At 45.6% G+C, this 17437-nt stretch overlaps 1 protein-coding gene across 2 annotated transcripts in view; it reads left to right on the top strand.

Moving 5' to 3' along the window:
- The window catches only part of DPP6 (dipeptidyl peptidase like 6), a 783164-nt gene that overhangs the window by 707018 nt on the left and 58709 nt on the right, over positions 1–17437 (top strand). For both annotated transcript variants that reach the window (XM_084855092.1, XM_084855093.1), the window contains exons 11-12: positions 5201–5324; positions 7923–7961. In XM_084855092.1, the coding sequence (XP_084711218.1) occupies positions 5201–5324; positions 7923–7961 (163 nt within the window). The remainder of the gene's footprint in view (positions 1–5200; positions 5325–7922; positions 7962–17437) is intronic.

The raw sequence follows: 17437 nt of genomic DNA, 5'->3' as shown, positions 1-17437 counted from the left end.
TTTTTAAAAAATAACTTTTTTTTAACGGGGAGGCTGGTATGCTGCAAAATGAAGTGCTGCCCTCCTGCGCATCTTTATTTGAATTCAAAATAGTGGGTTTATGTTTTGGAGCTCAGCCACCCAACTCTGTCTTGTACTTAAGTTCTTGAGCAAGTTACTTTTCTTTTAGCCTCCCCAGTGCGCCTTCTGGCAAATGAGTGGTGAGTGGCCTTGCCCATCATGGAGGTCATTTTATAAATGGGCAAGCCCCCATGGAAGGCATTTTGTGACAGTGCCCACAAGACTCTCTCAAAATTCCAAACGTACCTACTGACCCAAAAGGGTTGGGGAAACCTGCTATATTCTTTGTGCAGAATTTGGAATCCCTGGCTCTGGTAACTGATAGATCTGTTGACCTGTCAACACTCAACAGATATTGTCTGAATACCTCACTGTATTCAATTGTCTTTATATGACATCCTGGCTAGGAAAAGATTTAAAATGGCTCTGGGGCAATGCTAATCTTAAGGAAAGGGTTTTAGACTTCACATCCATCATCACCAGTATTCACAGCAAACATAGACATCAAGCAATATTGAAAAAGCACATGCTTTGGATCGGGGGGTTGGGGGGAAGCTGCAGACAACCATTTGTCCTGCTTTTGTATTTATTCTTTCATGGAGCATGCCAGCTGCTGAGAGGAGTTTTTCATTATCTGCTCATCTTACTTCCATTAATAATAGTGAAATAAGCTATCATTGTAGAGAATATGCTGGAATCGATCTCTGGTGTAGGAGAGAGGGGGTGGGTTAAGGGAGAATTATTTAAGCTGTTGAATTTTCGGTGCATGATTGTGCTTCCGTATTTTCAAATGCAGTGCACGAAACTGCTAAACTCAGTCATTCCACCCCACCCTGCAGCTGAATTCCATTGCAAAGAACCACAAAATTAATCTCCAGCTGATTGTTTTTGCTGGATAATCAGATCATCTTCGTTCCTCCTCTCCTTCCTCCTCTATATGCATAGCAAACCCTTTCCGGAACACAAGGGTTTTCTCCTGCGATGCAGCACATAAATCCCAATGAGAGCAACAACTCCTTATGCATATTTTATGGCAAACAAATGAACTCATAAAATTTTTATGGACTGTACACACTGCAAAAAGCCATTGTATGATAATTTAAAGATGGCTTTGACCCATGCATGCCACTTGAATATGATAATGCTGCATGATTTGTCAGTCTTACAACAGCAGCACACGTTCATTATCAAGTCATTTAGCCCTTTCCTCAGCAATAGCGGGGGGGGGGGGGAATTGCACACACTCTGCCTCTTAATATTAAAAATGTAATGCCAGGCAATGTTCTTTTCTAACCAGGTAGTGTGGGAATTGGAACTAAGGTCAAAGAACAGAACACAATATCCCAGCCTTGTTACATTTATGACAAATTGCACTCATAGGCAGGGCTGCATATGTTTGTTCCGTGTGGTATACAAATAGGGCTCACTTGAGAAGTGTGACAATTCCATAGCCAAACTTGGACCTGGGGAAGAAGGTTGTGAATTGTCCTTGCCCTTCTCATTAAAGACGGACAAATCTGTCTATTTCAGATTCTCTCAGTTTCTCATTTTTTCCAGTTTTACATTCAGTCCATCTCAAAGTTTGAGAATTTCTCCAGTCTTCAGTTCAGTTCATCCTGAAATTTGAAAGAAAAAAAAAAGTTTGCTTGAAAATGCATAGGCATTTTGCTGCACATTTCTCCTAACACATGCATTTCTGTATGTATTTTGCCTAATATACACATTTTCTGCAAGTAATGTTTTTAATAGAATGCATTTTTAACATTATTTTCCTCACCATCCACATTGTTTATCTATGTTTTGATTGGAGAACTCCATTGCAAAATTCAGGGAAGTATGAATTTTGAAGGAGACCTGGCTTTCAGTTCACATATTGGTTTGAAAAGTGTCAAATTCGCCTTTAGAGGTGAATGGAATGCATTTCTCCGCCCATCCCTACTCCCCTTGAGTTTGGAGTTGGAGAGGGTGAGGTGAGATCATCCCTGACCCCATGCTGTAGTTTGTAGGTTCTAGTGTAGCCTTGGTCAACCAAGCTACACCATCCTGATGTTTTTGACTACAACTCCCAGCATTCCTGACCATTGATCGTGCTGTCTGGAGCTGATGGGAGTTGAAGTTCAAAACATCTAGAGGGCACCAGTTTGGGGAAGGCTGTTTTAGTGCTTTCAACACTCAGCAGGACCCTGTCTCTCCCAACGTAGCAACCACAAATTTTGGCTGGGTACTAGGGTTAGCCACAAAAAATGGGCAAAGGGGTATATAACATACTGCACTTGCATACGTGTGAGAGTGCCTTCTCTCTTATCAATCTGCCTGGTCACTGAGATCATCAGATGGGATGTGCTTGGTGGTTCCTCATGTACCTATGGCCTGGTCAGTTTCCACCCAGAGTAGAGCCTTCAGTGTGGTGGCTCCCTTTCTGTGGAACTCCCTGCCTCTGCAGGTCAGGCAGCCACCAACATTGTGTTGGGTTTGGTACCTGCTGAAGACATCTTTATTTCAAGAAGCCTTCCTTGATTGACCAACCACAGTCTTTATAGGTATTCTGTTTTTTTAAAAAAAAATTAATATGTTGTTTTAGTCTCTCTTTTTTAAAGATGATGTTTTATCACTTTTATCTTTTCTTGTTCACTGTTCCAGAATCTGTTTAGATGTGGAGTGGCATATATATGTTGTAAATATATATATTTTTTAAAGTACATGTGTGGATTTGTATGCATGGATGGACATTTAGCAATGATTACTATAACTTAAATCTAATTTCAGTGCGTCTCACCATAGTGGCCAGGTGGTGTGTCACCCGCTCAGTCTTCTGCCCAGCTGCTAACTGGTGATGGGCAACTTCAAGGCTCCTGCTGCTCTGTTGGTTCATTATCTCTAAACTGGCCTAGGACTGGACAGCTCCTCAAAGAGAGGATGACCTTAATCAGAGGTCTGTCCCCTGACAGACTTTCAAATGGAGGTGTGTCCTTGGTAAAGTAAGGCACATGGTCATGCTTCTGGTTTCCAAAGCCAGCCAAGATTTGTGGACCCTGGATCATAGGTATGACCACAGCCACTTCAACTTAGGGATGTACAGATTGGGTAAAATCTGTTCCGTCTGCTTTTTGCAGATTGTCAGGTGCCTTTCACCCTGCAGTACACCCATTGACAGAATTGGATTTGTTTAGTTCCCAGATTTGCACAAATGCGCATTTGCGCAACTTTGCACATGTGGAAATGCACAAATTTCCCCCAAACGCACAAAATCCCCCCAAATGTGCATTTTCACACTTTAGCTCATGGGGAAATTTGCATTTTAGTGTGTGTGGGGGTTAATTATTGCATATTTTCTGATGGCGAAATTTGTGCAAAATCAGGAAAGTTAGAAAAATGGTCCTCAAGTCAGCGGAATCCACCTGATGGGAAAAACTGGTCCGCCGTAGGATCCGTCAGTCAGATGCATCAAAATCCAAACTTATTTGGTTGAATTGTGGATTTCTCCAACATCCCTACTTCAACCACAGTATTAAAAGCTCTTTTCAAGTTATCATATTTTCCTTGGGAAAACCTTGCAATACACGCGCACACACACACACACACACACACACTTAGAAACAGTGCAATCTCAGGATGGGAGAACATCCTCGCTCTTGCTCCAGGCATTCCCTTTTACAGATCAGTGGTGTCCTGGGGGAAAGTGCTATCATATCACTGTTCCAGCTATAGGGCAACCGGTCCAAAAGTCAAAGTTTAGGAATCCCCCCTCCTTCCCGCTAACAGATCTGCATTAGGAAAGTGACCACCATCATTGTGAATCTATGCAGTTAATTGGGGAGGAAAGAATGCCTGGCCTGACTCAGTCAGACTCAGCTCAGTGTGTCCAAGTCAGGGCCCAGACTGGCAGGAGAAAAGTGAGGTTGGCGTAGGGTGATGAAGAGCATGTTACCAGCCTTATGACTGGCTAGCTGGGCAGAGAAGCTCAAGCACCAAAAAAAATGAATCCTATAGCTGAGCCTTAGTACATGTAACTGAAGTAATTGCATTATCCTTTCCCTGTTCCACTTCTTCCAACTTCCTCTATTGATTCCTCTGCGGGGAATTTTAGATTGTTAGCTCCTTGGGACAGGGATCTCTCCTCTTGTATTTTCTTGTTGTTATTTAATTACCACCACCACCACCACAACAACAACAACACAGGTTGGTTAAAAGATGGAGCAGGTGGCAACTCACAGCAACATCCATTTCTTCATCATTTTTTTTATTTTATTTTACCTGGGTCCTCTCCTACTGTTCCCTAACCCCATCCATGCTGCTCAGTTGTTAATGACCTATTGCCATCCCTATCAACAAGTGATGTAGATTGTCAGACATTTGGACCAGAACTGCATTGTTTCAGAGCTTTCCACAACACTGGCATGAATTAAATATTAAACCCTGGCACCAATGCGTAGAAGCAGAAGTGCTTTGCCACTCCACATTTTAAACTAGTAAGGGAGATAATGAATAACAGTGTCATTTATTTCCTCTTTGTTGATGTTGTTATTTATTTAGCACTTAACATATTCCTAAGTGGTGTGCAAAGAATAGAATAGATGGGTCTCTACTATAATGGTTTACAAACAAAACATGGGAGGGGTGAGGAGAGAAAAGGCAAATAAGCAAACTCCGGGAGTATTATTTAATATTGCATCATGAGTGTACGCAATGACCAGGTACAATGACCACTGCAGGAGACAGTTCTGAGTGGAGAGGAACCAAACTGGCAGGTGATCCTAGCCAGAGCAATGAAGAGGGTCTCACTGTCTCACATCTTGCTCTGATGCTGTCAGGTAGGATCTGTTTCTGTGCACACATTGTGTGTACAGAGCAGCCCTGTAGAGCAGGGGTGAAAAGAAAGTCGATCTCCAGATGTTTTGGACTTCAGCTCCCAGCATTCCTGACCATTGGCCATGCTGGGAGTTGAAGTCCAAAACATCTGGAGATCCAACTTTTGCCCACCCCTGCTCCACATATTGACTGTTTCCAGTTGAACCAATGCACTCCCCCTACTGATGTCACATCTGGAAAACAAAGCATTGTAATGTAACTTCATCTTGGTTTCAATCTGTTACTAAGTACATGCAACGATAGCACTCAAATACCCTCATTTGTTTTGCAGTGAATACTATATAACCATGGTGAAATGGGCAACCAGTACCAAAGTTGCAGTAAACTGGCTAAACAGGGCACAGAATTTTTCGATCCTGACCCTCTGCGATGCAACAACAGGAGTCTGCACAAAGGTATCTATTTATTCTTCATTTACAGCAGGTATAGGCCACCCTATAACTTCAGAAATTCACCAAGCACCTTGCAGCATGAAAGAAAACAACTTAAAAATTCAATAACTAAGAAAAAATATTCTTAGTTATTGAATTTTTAGATTTGTTTTATTTTATGCTGCAGGTGTCTAAACACTGATAGCTCTCCCTGCAGCATTTGTAGTTTGTTCCCATTTTTTTACAGTCTGAACATGGCATGTCACAAAACAGCTTGCAAAAGATGCATACTACAGAACCAAGCAAAATGCTCCACTTGTGCAGCCTGATCCAGTGCATGTTTATTTGGAAGTAAATCCCATTGAGTTCAATGGAGCTGACTCCTAAGCAAATGTACCTATGCATGCAGCTTTAATTCATGTTGATGCTCAGCTCTGTCACTGAAAGCATTGGGGAGTATAAGTGCTTAACATTGTCCGAGTTATGCCCCCAGAGATGTTTTCCATTCCCCGAGGCGCATTATAAGGTTTCCAGCTCTCTCCGATTCTGGGGGTATTGCAACCCTATAGAGCAAATGGGATTTGGACTTTTGTTTCTGACATCGTCAAGTTTCCTATCATTTTGAATTTTGGATCTGGCAGCCCTAGCAGATCAGACTGTACTGCTCCTGCAAGTACGTGAGAGCTGGCTGCCCATTTCTGCTGCCAAAACATTACACAGTTTTGGCAGCTGACTTACCTGCTTTTGTTCCAAACTCTTTTCTATTTCCTGGGGTCAGAAGACGCTCAAGGCAAGTGTACAGGAAGGTTGCAGTTTCCATTTTGCCCCAAGTTCTAACTTGCTGGCCGTGATGTGGAGTAAGATGGGAGGCCCAAGAAGAGGATCCCCCTCTTACCCTCCACGTCCCTCTTCCTTTGCATCCCTCTTTTTGCTTTTGACTCCAAGCTGTGGAGCATCCATCACCTCTGCCCTGCTGCTGGACGATCCACACAACTGTGCAGTACCTCATGCTCAAGTCTTTCCAGTTCTGCTGCAGTCATTGTTCAAGGACTGAGCTAGATAAACCAGGTGTCTGACTCGGCATAGGTGGACAGAAAGTAGATCTCCAGGGGTTCTGGACTTTAACTCCCAGCATTCTTGACTATTGACCATGATGGCAAGGGCTTCTGGGAGTTGAAGTCCAAAACATCTGGAGAGCTACATTCTTCCCACCGCTAGTATAAGGCACCTCCATATACCCCTTTAACCAATAAGATTACTTGTTTCCTTCTGTGATCTTCACATCAGAAGGTCATGTGTTCCTGCTAATCCAGAAGCGTGGGAAGCAGGGACAGATGAAGCAAGTACCTCATGGGGGGAAAGAGGCAACTTTCTGTGGGCTCTCAAAGTACGTCTCCTGCAATGCAGACAGAACAAGCTACACTGGCCCATACTTGCCACCACGTGCATTGTGGCCAGTATGGAAATGGAGCTGTGGAAGTGTGTGAACTGCAGAGGTTGGACATGTGCTCAGATATACATTCATGCTCCTTTCAACTCATCAGTGTTTTGTAGTTCCCAACATATTTCAAGAATAGCTCTTTATTGTTGGAAATTTTTGGTTTCATCAAAAACTCCCAAATGATTGCTGAGAACTTCTTGCTTCTAAATAATTGAAGGAAGGCTCTACAAAACATGGGTGCAGCTGTCTCTTTTTTGTCTTATTTTGGCTTTTAAGCTGTTTTTTATCCCTTTTGTTGTTGTTGCCTTTCAACTTACCATCTGCAATATAAGATTCTCTCCCTGTGTTAACATCCAATTTCCAGTGAGGTTCCAAATCAGGGATACAATCCTTCTCTTTGTATATTTTCGTATTGTCTTTCATAGGTAGAGGGTAGCTTTCCCTCTCCCCTTCCCCATGCAATGATGTAGTTTAAAAGTCGAGGCCTGCATGCAAACACCCACTCTTGTAGAAGTTCTGTTCACATGCTTTTCCTCTCACACACACAAAGGGATGGGTAGACATTTTGCAAATGCGGCCTCCACCCAAAGAGCTGTTCATGTGGGGGTCTAGCTCATATGTTGGTCCACCCATTTGGCAGAGGGCAAGGCAACTCAGTGCTCCTCAGGGCCGGCCCAAGATATTTTGCTGCCTGAGGTGAAGAACAAGATGGCGCCCCCTCCCATTCCATCTACAAAAGCTGAGTGGACTGGCAGATGCAACACTGATGATGGGACCATCCTCCACTGCACCTGAAGGCAGCACCCTCAACACCTTGCTGCCACCTCCCACCATTTCTCACTTGAGGTGACTGTTTCACTCCGGCTAATGGTAGGGCCAGCCTTGCTGCTGTTCCTCCACCACCCAGCAAAGCCACAAGTAACTTATGAAAAATGTGATAGCTACAGAATTAGCATCTTTTCATTAACCACATAGATAACCACCATACTGTAAACAAGCTCACTTGTTCAACCAAGAGCAAAAACAGAGGACAAGGTGAGTGTCGTTTGCATTGCCTTCTCATAGAGCCTGCTCAGATTTCCACTGTTGAAATGGAGTCAAATGGCCTTTCTGCCCTGGTGAGCGGCATTTAATAGAGGTAAACTACAAGATAGTGTTTTAATTATGTTGCTTCGTTTCAGAAACATCAAGATGAGAGCACAGCCTGGCTACACCGACAGGTAATCGTGGTCTTTTCATCTGGATCAATCTTTCACCCACTTTCCTTAATAAAAGAGAGATGATTCCGCACACTGCCACAAAGGTACATATTTAAAAGATGCAAATTAACACATCAGTGCAAATCAGTGGTGACCTGAAGACTCGCCTCGCCAGTCCCTTCTTTTGAAATTCTCCTCTCTTGGGAAAATCCCTCCTGTATGGCCAGTGATGAGAGGACAGCGGTGACTGAGGAACACAGGAAGACAGGCATCACTTTCAAACATGAAGCTAATGCTTTGGTGGCACTCACAATGTGCAATGCCTTGGATGCCCACCTCAGCTTTGGTCTAGATCCTGCTCATCACTAAGCAGTCAGAATTATGTTCCTGTGGTCATGCTTTCTGTATACTCTACATTCTTGCAGCTATCTAGGACCACAGCTGGAGGAACCACTACAGCAGCCTTCCTCAACCTGGTGGTGCCTTCCAGATGTGTTGGCATGCAGCTACCATGGCCATGCTGGCCAATGGAAGCTGGTGGCTCTGATGTCAGGGGGGCTGTGAATCCACTCCGGGGTTCAGCCAGAACCAGTCAGAACTTCAAAGAAAGCACCTGGGATAGCTTCCTGACACTGTCATCAGAGCCACCAGCCTCCACTGGTGCTGACCGAGAATGATGGTTGCAATCCAACACATCTGGAGGACACCAGGTTGGGGAAGTCTGTCTTAGGCCATCATAAATGTGTTAGTCTTCAAGACGCTGCAAGACTCTTTGTGTTCATGAGGACAAATGAAAGTCATCATGGGCACCAGCGGGGATGCCAGGACTGGAAGGTGTACCACCTTACCTGGAAAGAGCAAGACCAACAAAGGACAAGTGTCTGAAATCAAATAGTTGTGCTTCTCCCTCCTTGGGGCCTGGAGATCTCCGTTTTCCCACTGAATTAAACTGAGTGGCTATTTGCATTGCAGCTTTCATTCCAACATTTCCTCCAACTTTCCCCTCTCCGTTTCTAGCACCTAAACTGTTAGATGCCAACAAGGCAATTGCGTGATGTTAATCACCACAGAATTTAATGGCATTTGACACAACTCCACAGATGGGTACAAGCTTCTTTCCTAAGAAAAGTCTGTGGGAATTGCATTTGACAGTCTGACTATTCCGAGCTTCTTGATTTGACTCAGTGGGTGATAGTTTATCTCCTTTCTTCAAGTTATCAAGCAGTAATAGCCTTACAGATTGCTGAGTTTGAAATTTATAGCTTTTCTTAAGTTCAGAATTCAGGATTCTTACAGTCTGGTATCTTTTTATAGCAACAAAGTTTATTGCTGTTATATTAAGTCCAGCCCTGGCTAGGGATGGGCAAGGAATTCACTCCACTGAGGGGTTTTTGAAACAGATTTACCCAATTTGCATCCACAGTGCCTTTAAGCAAGCTGAGACAGAGTTGCATCCCGAAACCCACATTTTTGCGAACTTTGTAATGCAGCTTGTTTGGGGGGGGGGGGGTACTGTTCACAGAAATGTGCATAAAGAGGAAAATGCACACAAAATGTGCACAAAAAAGAAAAGGGTGCACAAAACTGCATTCCAGCAATGTAGAAGTGCTTGGGGAAAATGCATACTTTTAAAAAATGTGCACGAAAAGTTGGGGAAATTTTGCACCAAGAGTGTGGTTTTCCATACGAATTTCTTTAAAAAAAAAACACATGAAAGCTTATGTGGAAGTGGGACACGATGTGCTTGCCCTTAAAAATACACCCATCGTGGCAGGACCAAGACTGACCAGTCCGTCCGTCCGTCCCGGCACACCCAGACTGCAGCTGCTGGTACTCCTGATTGGACGCTGTAGGAGATATGAGATGGGACTTGGCATGGCTGAATGGTAGAGCCCTTGCTTTGCATCTAGAAGGTCCCAGGTTCAGTCCCCAGCATCTCCAGGTAGGGCTGGACAAATTCCTTCCTGAAGCCCTGGAGAGCCGCTGCCAGTCAGTGTCAACAGTGTCAACTGGCTAGATGGACCAGTGGTTTTACTCAATATAAGACAGCTTCCTATGTTCCTGGGACACTCTGCACATGAGAAGACTGTCATGCAAACGACGCAGCCCATACTGGTTGTCCCCATCAGCCTGTGAGATGGTTTGCTTCACCATAGGCCGGAACATTCTATGCAGAAGTACTGTGGGGCTCAGAGCTGGGCTGCTTTTGCTGTGGGGAAGCCAAATGAAAATTTCACCCCGGACTTGAGATGTCCTTCTTCTTCTCACCCCCCCCCCCCCCGGCATGGTCTTATGGCCTCTTACAATGGGACTCAGTTCCACATCAAAATGGATACTGCTGCTCCACAGAACTGGTAGCCACTGGTGTGGAGCCAAGTTAACATGCTGAGAAGGTGCAAAAATACCCTGTAGACCAGCTCCTGAGTCCTGCAGAACATCAAAGGCTACAAGGCTGCATATATAATTGTTATCAGGATGCAATAGGGCGATTGGCCAGTGTCAGGCATGCACAGACCCCCTGGCATGTGTAGGATTTGCATGATCTGATGCCTGAGATGATTACAACTAATATGGGTCTATGTTCTGCCCATACAATCCCCTTTTTGGAGTAAATAGACCATGTAAGCCAGTGATGAGGAATGTGTGGTCCTCCAGAAGTTGCTGGACTGCAGCTGCCATCATCTGTCACTATTGGTTATGCTGGCAAGGGATTATGGGAGTTGCAGTCCATCAAGATTTGGAGGGCCACATGTTCCCAGCCATGGTGTAGGCAAAGCACACTCACTAGTCGATGCATGCAGGCAGACGTCACAACGCACAGCCTGTTCTGTGGGGGGTGGCTTTCTTCCGTGCTGCATTCTGGTGCTAACAAAAGAGTAAGCTGGAAGCAGAGTGCATATTAGGATTAGGGCTCTGGGGGCTCCTAAAAGGCCTTACGGAAGAAGCAAAAGAAAAGGCAGTTCCAAGGCTTGATCCAAGCTGAGTTTCCATGGGTGTTTATATATGTATGTAAAATATATTTAAATTTTGATTTTGTTAAATAAGTAGCGTATATATATATATGGTGGAATGCCAGAAGGACTGTAGCACACTATGCATACTTTGGCTGCAATCTGCCCAGCTCCACTCCACTTCTTACTGTAACTCTTAATTCCCACCCACAGATTTTCTACTATACTTTAGCTAAGCCCTGGTACATTCTCTGATGAAGAATTCGGCTACAGCAAGATATTGAAAAATCTCTCACCTCTCTTCATAAACTCACTGCTAATTCCCAGCATCATGCCATGATCGCCCTGTTAATTATTCTCTCACATTTTATTTAATAAGCAGTATAAATTGCAACCTCCCCCCCCCCCGCCCTGCACCCCACACTATCATTGAAGATCTGGGAATCTTGCCAAGAACATGCCATTTTTAACCATTTGTGTCCATGTCCCAAATGTAGCTGTGCAATTTAGGCGTGTTTGTAAAATGTGGAAATCACTGAATTGCTTAACTTTAGGGAGGTGCTATTCAGCAAAACACGAGCTCGTGGCAGTTCTCCGAATTCTGTCTCAAAGCTTGTTCCGATTAGATTGCGAGCTTTGTTTTTTTCTTTTCGCATGAAAATCTGTGCTTATTTTCCTGCATATTTCCCCAAATGTATGCATCAATTGTGTGCTTCTTTGAAATGTATGCACTCTTCTCCCATTGATCACAAAATATTTATGTGCATTTTTCAAAAGTACACATTTTTTTCATGGGCATTTTTCAAATATACACATGCTGTCAAATGCATTTTTTAATCCGTGAATAACATTGCAAGCTCAGAAATGTACAGACTTTGACCACAGTTTACGTCTGAGTCTGTGTTCAGTCTGGAAGGTGCAAATCTGGATAAAAAACGAACGGAAACAAATTTCTCCTACATCCCTACTTAACCTCTGCTGGAGAGTTCACACAGTGTCATTTGGAAGCTTGAGTTTATTTCTCTTAAAACAAAATACATATGACTGCAGTAGTCTTCAGCCTTTACAGAACGCAGACTCAACTTGAGCCCAAACATGTGTTTGGGGAACCAGTTCTCAAGTTTTTTACTATATTTTTGCATGCTAGAACAGCCGTTCTTGGGTGTTTTACAGGGACAGGGAACCTCTGGACGACATCCAGCTTGCCAGCTTCCCTGACTTATGATAAAGCAGTTTCCGTGCTCCCCTGCCAACACGGCATTAAGACAGTTGTATCACTGGTAGGGATGGCGCGGATGACCGACTGGGTCTGGGAGTCCATCGGGCTCCCCCACAACTGTGCCCCCAGACTGTGCCTGCTGAGCCTCTGGCCTCACTTGCCCCTGCTCGTGCCCTCCCAAACATTCCCAGCACTCACCTGGACCCGTCCGCGAGTGCCCGTCATTTTGCCAAGCTTATTTTTACAGGAAAAATGTCATTAAAAATGTACATATTTAAATGTGCGCAAATTCCGGCTGGGAAAGGCTGATCTATGCAATATTAGAGGCATAAATGGCCCATTTATGCCTCTAATATTGTGCAAATCAAGCCTTCCCAGCCAGAATTTGCATACATTTAAATATGCACATTTTATTGACCTCCTTTTTCCTGTAAAAATAAGTTTGGCAAAATAGCGGGCACTCATGGACAGGATCCAGAGTGAGTGTGGGTGGCATGGTGAGCTCGTGGGGGCTCGAGCGGGGACAGCGGTTCAGCAGCCACCCTCCGATAGTAGATGGGGGTGGGTTTGTCCATCCCTAATCACTGGGTACAAAACCTAATTGTAACTTCTGGGGCGGGAAGGACTAAATGTCCTCTCCTCAACATTGCAGCAACTGGATATTCCATTTAGTGACACACAATTCTGAATACCCTGCAGTTAAAGCAAAATGGGTTAGGATTAGCAGTTCTTAAAATGTGGGTACGCACATACCCATCAATACAAATTGCTTTCATGTGAGGGGCTGCCTGATTTCTTATGAACCATTTGGTTATTAAGATCTGCAGGAGAGGCCTTTTTGAGACCCCCCGCCCCTCCACACACACTCCGAGGCCTGTTTGTCTGGGTATGTGTGAAAGGCATTTCTCCTGCATTGCTCCTAAACTGTGGAATGCTCTCCCTTCAGAGCTAAGATGGCTCCTTACTCTCTTGGCTTTTTGGCAAGGAGTTAAGAAACATCCCTTTAATTTGGCCTTTTAAATTGTGAATAGTGGTTTCAATGTTGTTTCAGCGTTTTAATCGGGTTTTCGTTATTTTATTACGGCTGTGCAGAGACCCCCCTTCTGATGCCAATTCGGACCTTCCAAAACAGCCCTGCTTTGCTTCAGACCAATTCAGACCCCATCCGCATCAGCTCGGATCTGAATTCAAAGCAAGATTCAGACATCCAAATCACTCATTTTTGGCATTTTCCCATTCACTTGCATGGGAAAACACAAATGGCCATAGCTTTTTCAGTTTTCAAGATACATACATGAAATCTGGAGAACTCTCTGCCTCCATGGAGGGGTTTCCACCTGCCAAAGTTCAGTTAATTTGGCCCAGTCGTTCTTGTGCTAGGTGCAGTTGAAGTTTGATTTTTTCCAACAAAAACTCTCAAAGAGCTATAACTTGCACTGCTTGCACAGAAGTGCATAACATTTGGGGAACTCTCAGCCCCCCCTGGAGGGGATCCCATCTGCCAAATTTCAGACAGTTTGGTCCAGTAGTTCTTGTGCTAGACACATGTGAACTGTGCTGTTCTCAGAAACTCAAACCAAACTCAGAAGGGTAATAATCAGAGAAGTTAGGTGTGTTGAAGCAGAGGAGGTCACTATCCCTAATCCCTGCTGTAGGTTTCTTTGAAGTGCAAATAAACCCTCTCCCCTAGTACTAGTATCCTACTCAGCTTCACAGTGGATGACCTCAGGCTGTCTTTGGCAGAATTTGGAATGCACGTTACCTGGGGAAACAGTGGCAGACAGGCTGGCAGAGTATGTTTTATAGTAATGTCCTTTTTTTAACAGACACAAAATGAATATTTTTTATTTCTTTTCTTTTTTTAGCCCACCACACCTGCTAAATTTCAGGCATTTTTAACTAAAGAAACGATGCAAGTGAACTGCAGGAACTGAGAGTGTAGCAAAGTGCACATCATTATCCACTTTATATTTATATATGCAGTTGGTGATCTGGTCGGGCACTGGAAACCTTCACCTGTTGGACCCATACTTCCCCCGCCCCACCTCCTCCATGGTGGCCTGCCTAAGCCTCTTGGGGCGAGCGGCGGAGAGCTTGCAGGGGTTCTGGAGCCACTGCCAGCCTTCTGCTTGCCCCTGCTCCCGGCCTGCTGGGACGTGGGGGCCTCTTCCCTGAGCAAGACCGGTTGGTGCTGCCTCCTTAAGTGCAGGAGCAGGCTGCTGGCGCTGTGGTGCCCTGGCTGCCTCCCCCTGCTCAGAGACGCCTTGCAGCGGCGGCAGGCAGCGGTGCTGGGATCCACTCCCACCTCAAAGGCGTCCCACACGATGCTGTCCTGACGTTTCTGTGGAGACAGATGCTGCCTGCCTTGACTCTGGGGGGCCACCACATGAGCAGGGGGGCAATGGAAGAGGGGTCGGGGGCTGGAGCCTCTGCCTGCCGCTCCTCCTCCAACGCACCCTCCTCTTGACGCTCCACCACGCTGAGGACATAAGACCCCTCTGACGTGACGTCCATCAGCAGGCTGCCCTCTTCCGCTGCAGAAGGAGATGCTGCTCCTTTAGCAGCAGTGCTACTGCAGCTGCCTGCCCCAGCATCCTCGGCGACCTCCAGGCACTGCAACCAGCCTCCGCGCTCCGCTGCCCTGCTACACCAGGACGCACTATCCAGACTGGGGGAGAGCCAGCTTGCCTACCAGTGCTGCCTCCCCCAGCAGCAGCTCACCCACCTCTGCCCCTGCCAACAACACCCGCAAGATGCCTCATATTGGGCTTGCTTGCTTTGCCACACAGCGTAGGATTATATTATTCAAATAATGTCTATTAATGTGTGTAGTGCTTTTCCCACTGTTTTTGGAAATTTATTTATTTATTTATTTATTTATTTATTTATTTATTTATTTCATTTCTATACTGCCCGATAGCCGATGCTCTCTGGGCGGTTCACAAACATTAAAACCAAAGAGCACACAATAAAACAATCTAAAATATATAAAACATTAAAACCACAGTATTACAATGCAACCAGAATAAAACCAGAATAAAACCTAGCAGCGGTGAAGGGATTTAAAATACAGATCTAAAACAGCAAAGCTAAAAGTCTAGAACGCTAAAATGTAAAAATGCCTGGGAAAATAAAAAGGTCTTCACCTGGCACCAGAAGGAATACAATGTAGGCATCAGACGAACCTCACTAGGGAGCTCATTCCACAGCTGGGGTGCCACAGCAGAAAAAGCCCTCCTCCTAGTAGCCACCCGCCTCACTTCCTTTGGCAGGGGCTCACGGAGGAGGGACGCTGAGGATGATCTTAAGGTTTGGGCAGGCACATATGGGAGGAAGCAATCCTTCAGATAACCTGGCCACAAGCCGTTAAGGGCTTTGAATGTTAGTACCAGCACCTTGATGAACTTGAGCACACTCCAGGAGAGAGCGCAGGACAGGAAGGCCTGGCGTGCTATGGTCCATGGGGTCACGAAGAGTTGGACACGACTGAACAACTGAACAACAACAACAACAACCAGCACCTTGAATTGGGACTGGAAATGTGACTGGCAGCCAGTGCAGCTGAAAAAGTACTGGCGTAATATGAGCTCATTGGGCAGTCCCTATTAACAATCTTGCTGCCCTATTTTGGACCAGCCGAAGTTTCCAGACCGTTTTCAAAGGCAGCCCCACATATAATACATTGCAGTAATCCAGACGAGAAGTTATCAGAGCATGGATAACTGTGGCTAGGCTATCTCTGTCCAGATAAGGGCATAGTTTGTATACCAGCCTAAGCTGATAAAAAGTTTTCCATGCCACTGAGTTCACCTGTGCCTCAAGTGACAGTTCTGGATCCAAGAGCACCCCCAACCTACAAACCTGATCCTTTAGGGCAGCAGTCACCAACCTTTTTGGCACCAGGGACCAGTCTCGTGGAAGAATATTTTTCCACGGACCGGGGGAGATGGTTTTGCTGGTGGACTTCCAGCTGCTGAGACACAAATGGCGTCCACAAAGTGGACGCCATTTGCGTCCCTGTTCTTTGCAGTAATAGGCTACGTAAAGATTTACGTAGCCTATTACCTGAAGAACAGGGAGGCAAATGGCGTCCGCTATGCGGACGCCATTTGTGTCGCGGCGGCCGGAAGTCCACCAGCGGCTGGAGCCAGGTGGCAGCTCCGCGGACTCACCATGGAGTGGAGCCGGCCAGGGCCGGCGAGGATTCTGTGGGGGGGCAGTGATAGATCACCTCCTCCCCGCCACAGACCCAAGGTAAGGGGGTTTCACACACACCTTCTGTGGCCCAGTTCCTAACAGGCCATAGACCAGTACCGGTCCGCAGCCTGGGGGTTGGGGACCCCTGCTTTAGGGGGAATGCAACCCCCTCCAGAACAGGTTGAATTTCACCTAGCCAGGCAGACAAACCACCCACTAACAGTACCTCTGTCTTGTCTGGATTGAGTTTCAATTTATCCAGTCCATTACCGTGCCCAGGCACTGATTCAGAACAGCCACTGCCTCACCTGGGTTTGATGAGAAACAGAAGTAGAGCTGGGTGTCATCCGTATATTGATGGCACCTCAGCCCACACCTCCAGATAACCTCCCCCAGCAGTTTCATGTAGAAGTTAAACAGCATGGGGGATAAAATAGAGCCCTGTGGAACCCCATGGCATAATTGCCATGGTACAGAGCAATAATCCCCCAGCACCACCTTCTGGAATCGGTCATCCAAGTAGGAGCAAAACCACTGCAGTGCAGTGCCTCCAACTCCCAACCCAGAAGGATACCATGGTCGATGGTATCAAAAACCATTGTGGTTTTAATGTTCTATATATTTTAAATTGTTTTATTGTGTGTTGTTTGGTTTTAATTTTTGTGAACCGCCCAGAGAGCTTCGGGTATAGAAATAAATAAATAAATAAATAAATAACCGCTGAGAGGTCCAGGAGAATCAACAGGGTCACAGTCCCCCGTCCCTCTCCCAGCAGAGGTCATCCCACAGGGTGACCAAGGCAGTTTCCATTCTAAAACTAGGCCTGAAGCCCGATTGGAGCTAGATAATCTGTTTCATTCAAGAGTGCCTGGAGCTGTCCTGAAGCCACCTGCTCAAGCACCTTGCCCAGGAAGGGGATGCTGGCCACTGGCCTATAATTGTTAACATCCTCCAGGTCCAGGTTAGGCTTTTTTAGGAGTGGTCTGATTACCACCTCTTTTAAAGCGGCCAGCACCACTCCCTCTCTCAAGGAGGAATTTACAACCTCCTGGACCCAGCTGGACATCCCCTCCTTGTTTGATTTAATAAGCCATGAAGGGCAAGGGTCAAGCACACAAGTGGTCGATCGG

Source organism: Heloderma suspectum, chromosome 5 (genome assembly GCF_057233095.1).
Source record: "Heloderma suspectum isolate Gila_16-S chromosome 5, 16-S_ref, whole genome shotgun sequence".
Classification (NCBI taxonomy): Eukaryota; Metazoa; Chordata; class Lepidosauria; order Squamata; family Helodermatidae; genus Heloderma; species Heloderma suspectum.
The sequence above is the reverse complement of the archived record's forward strand: the minus strand, read 5'-3'. Positions and strand labels throughout refer to the sequence as shown.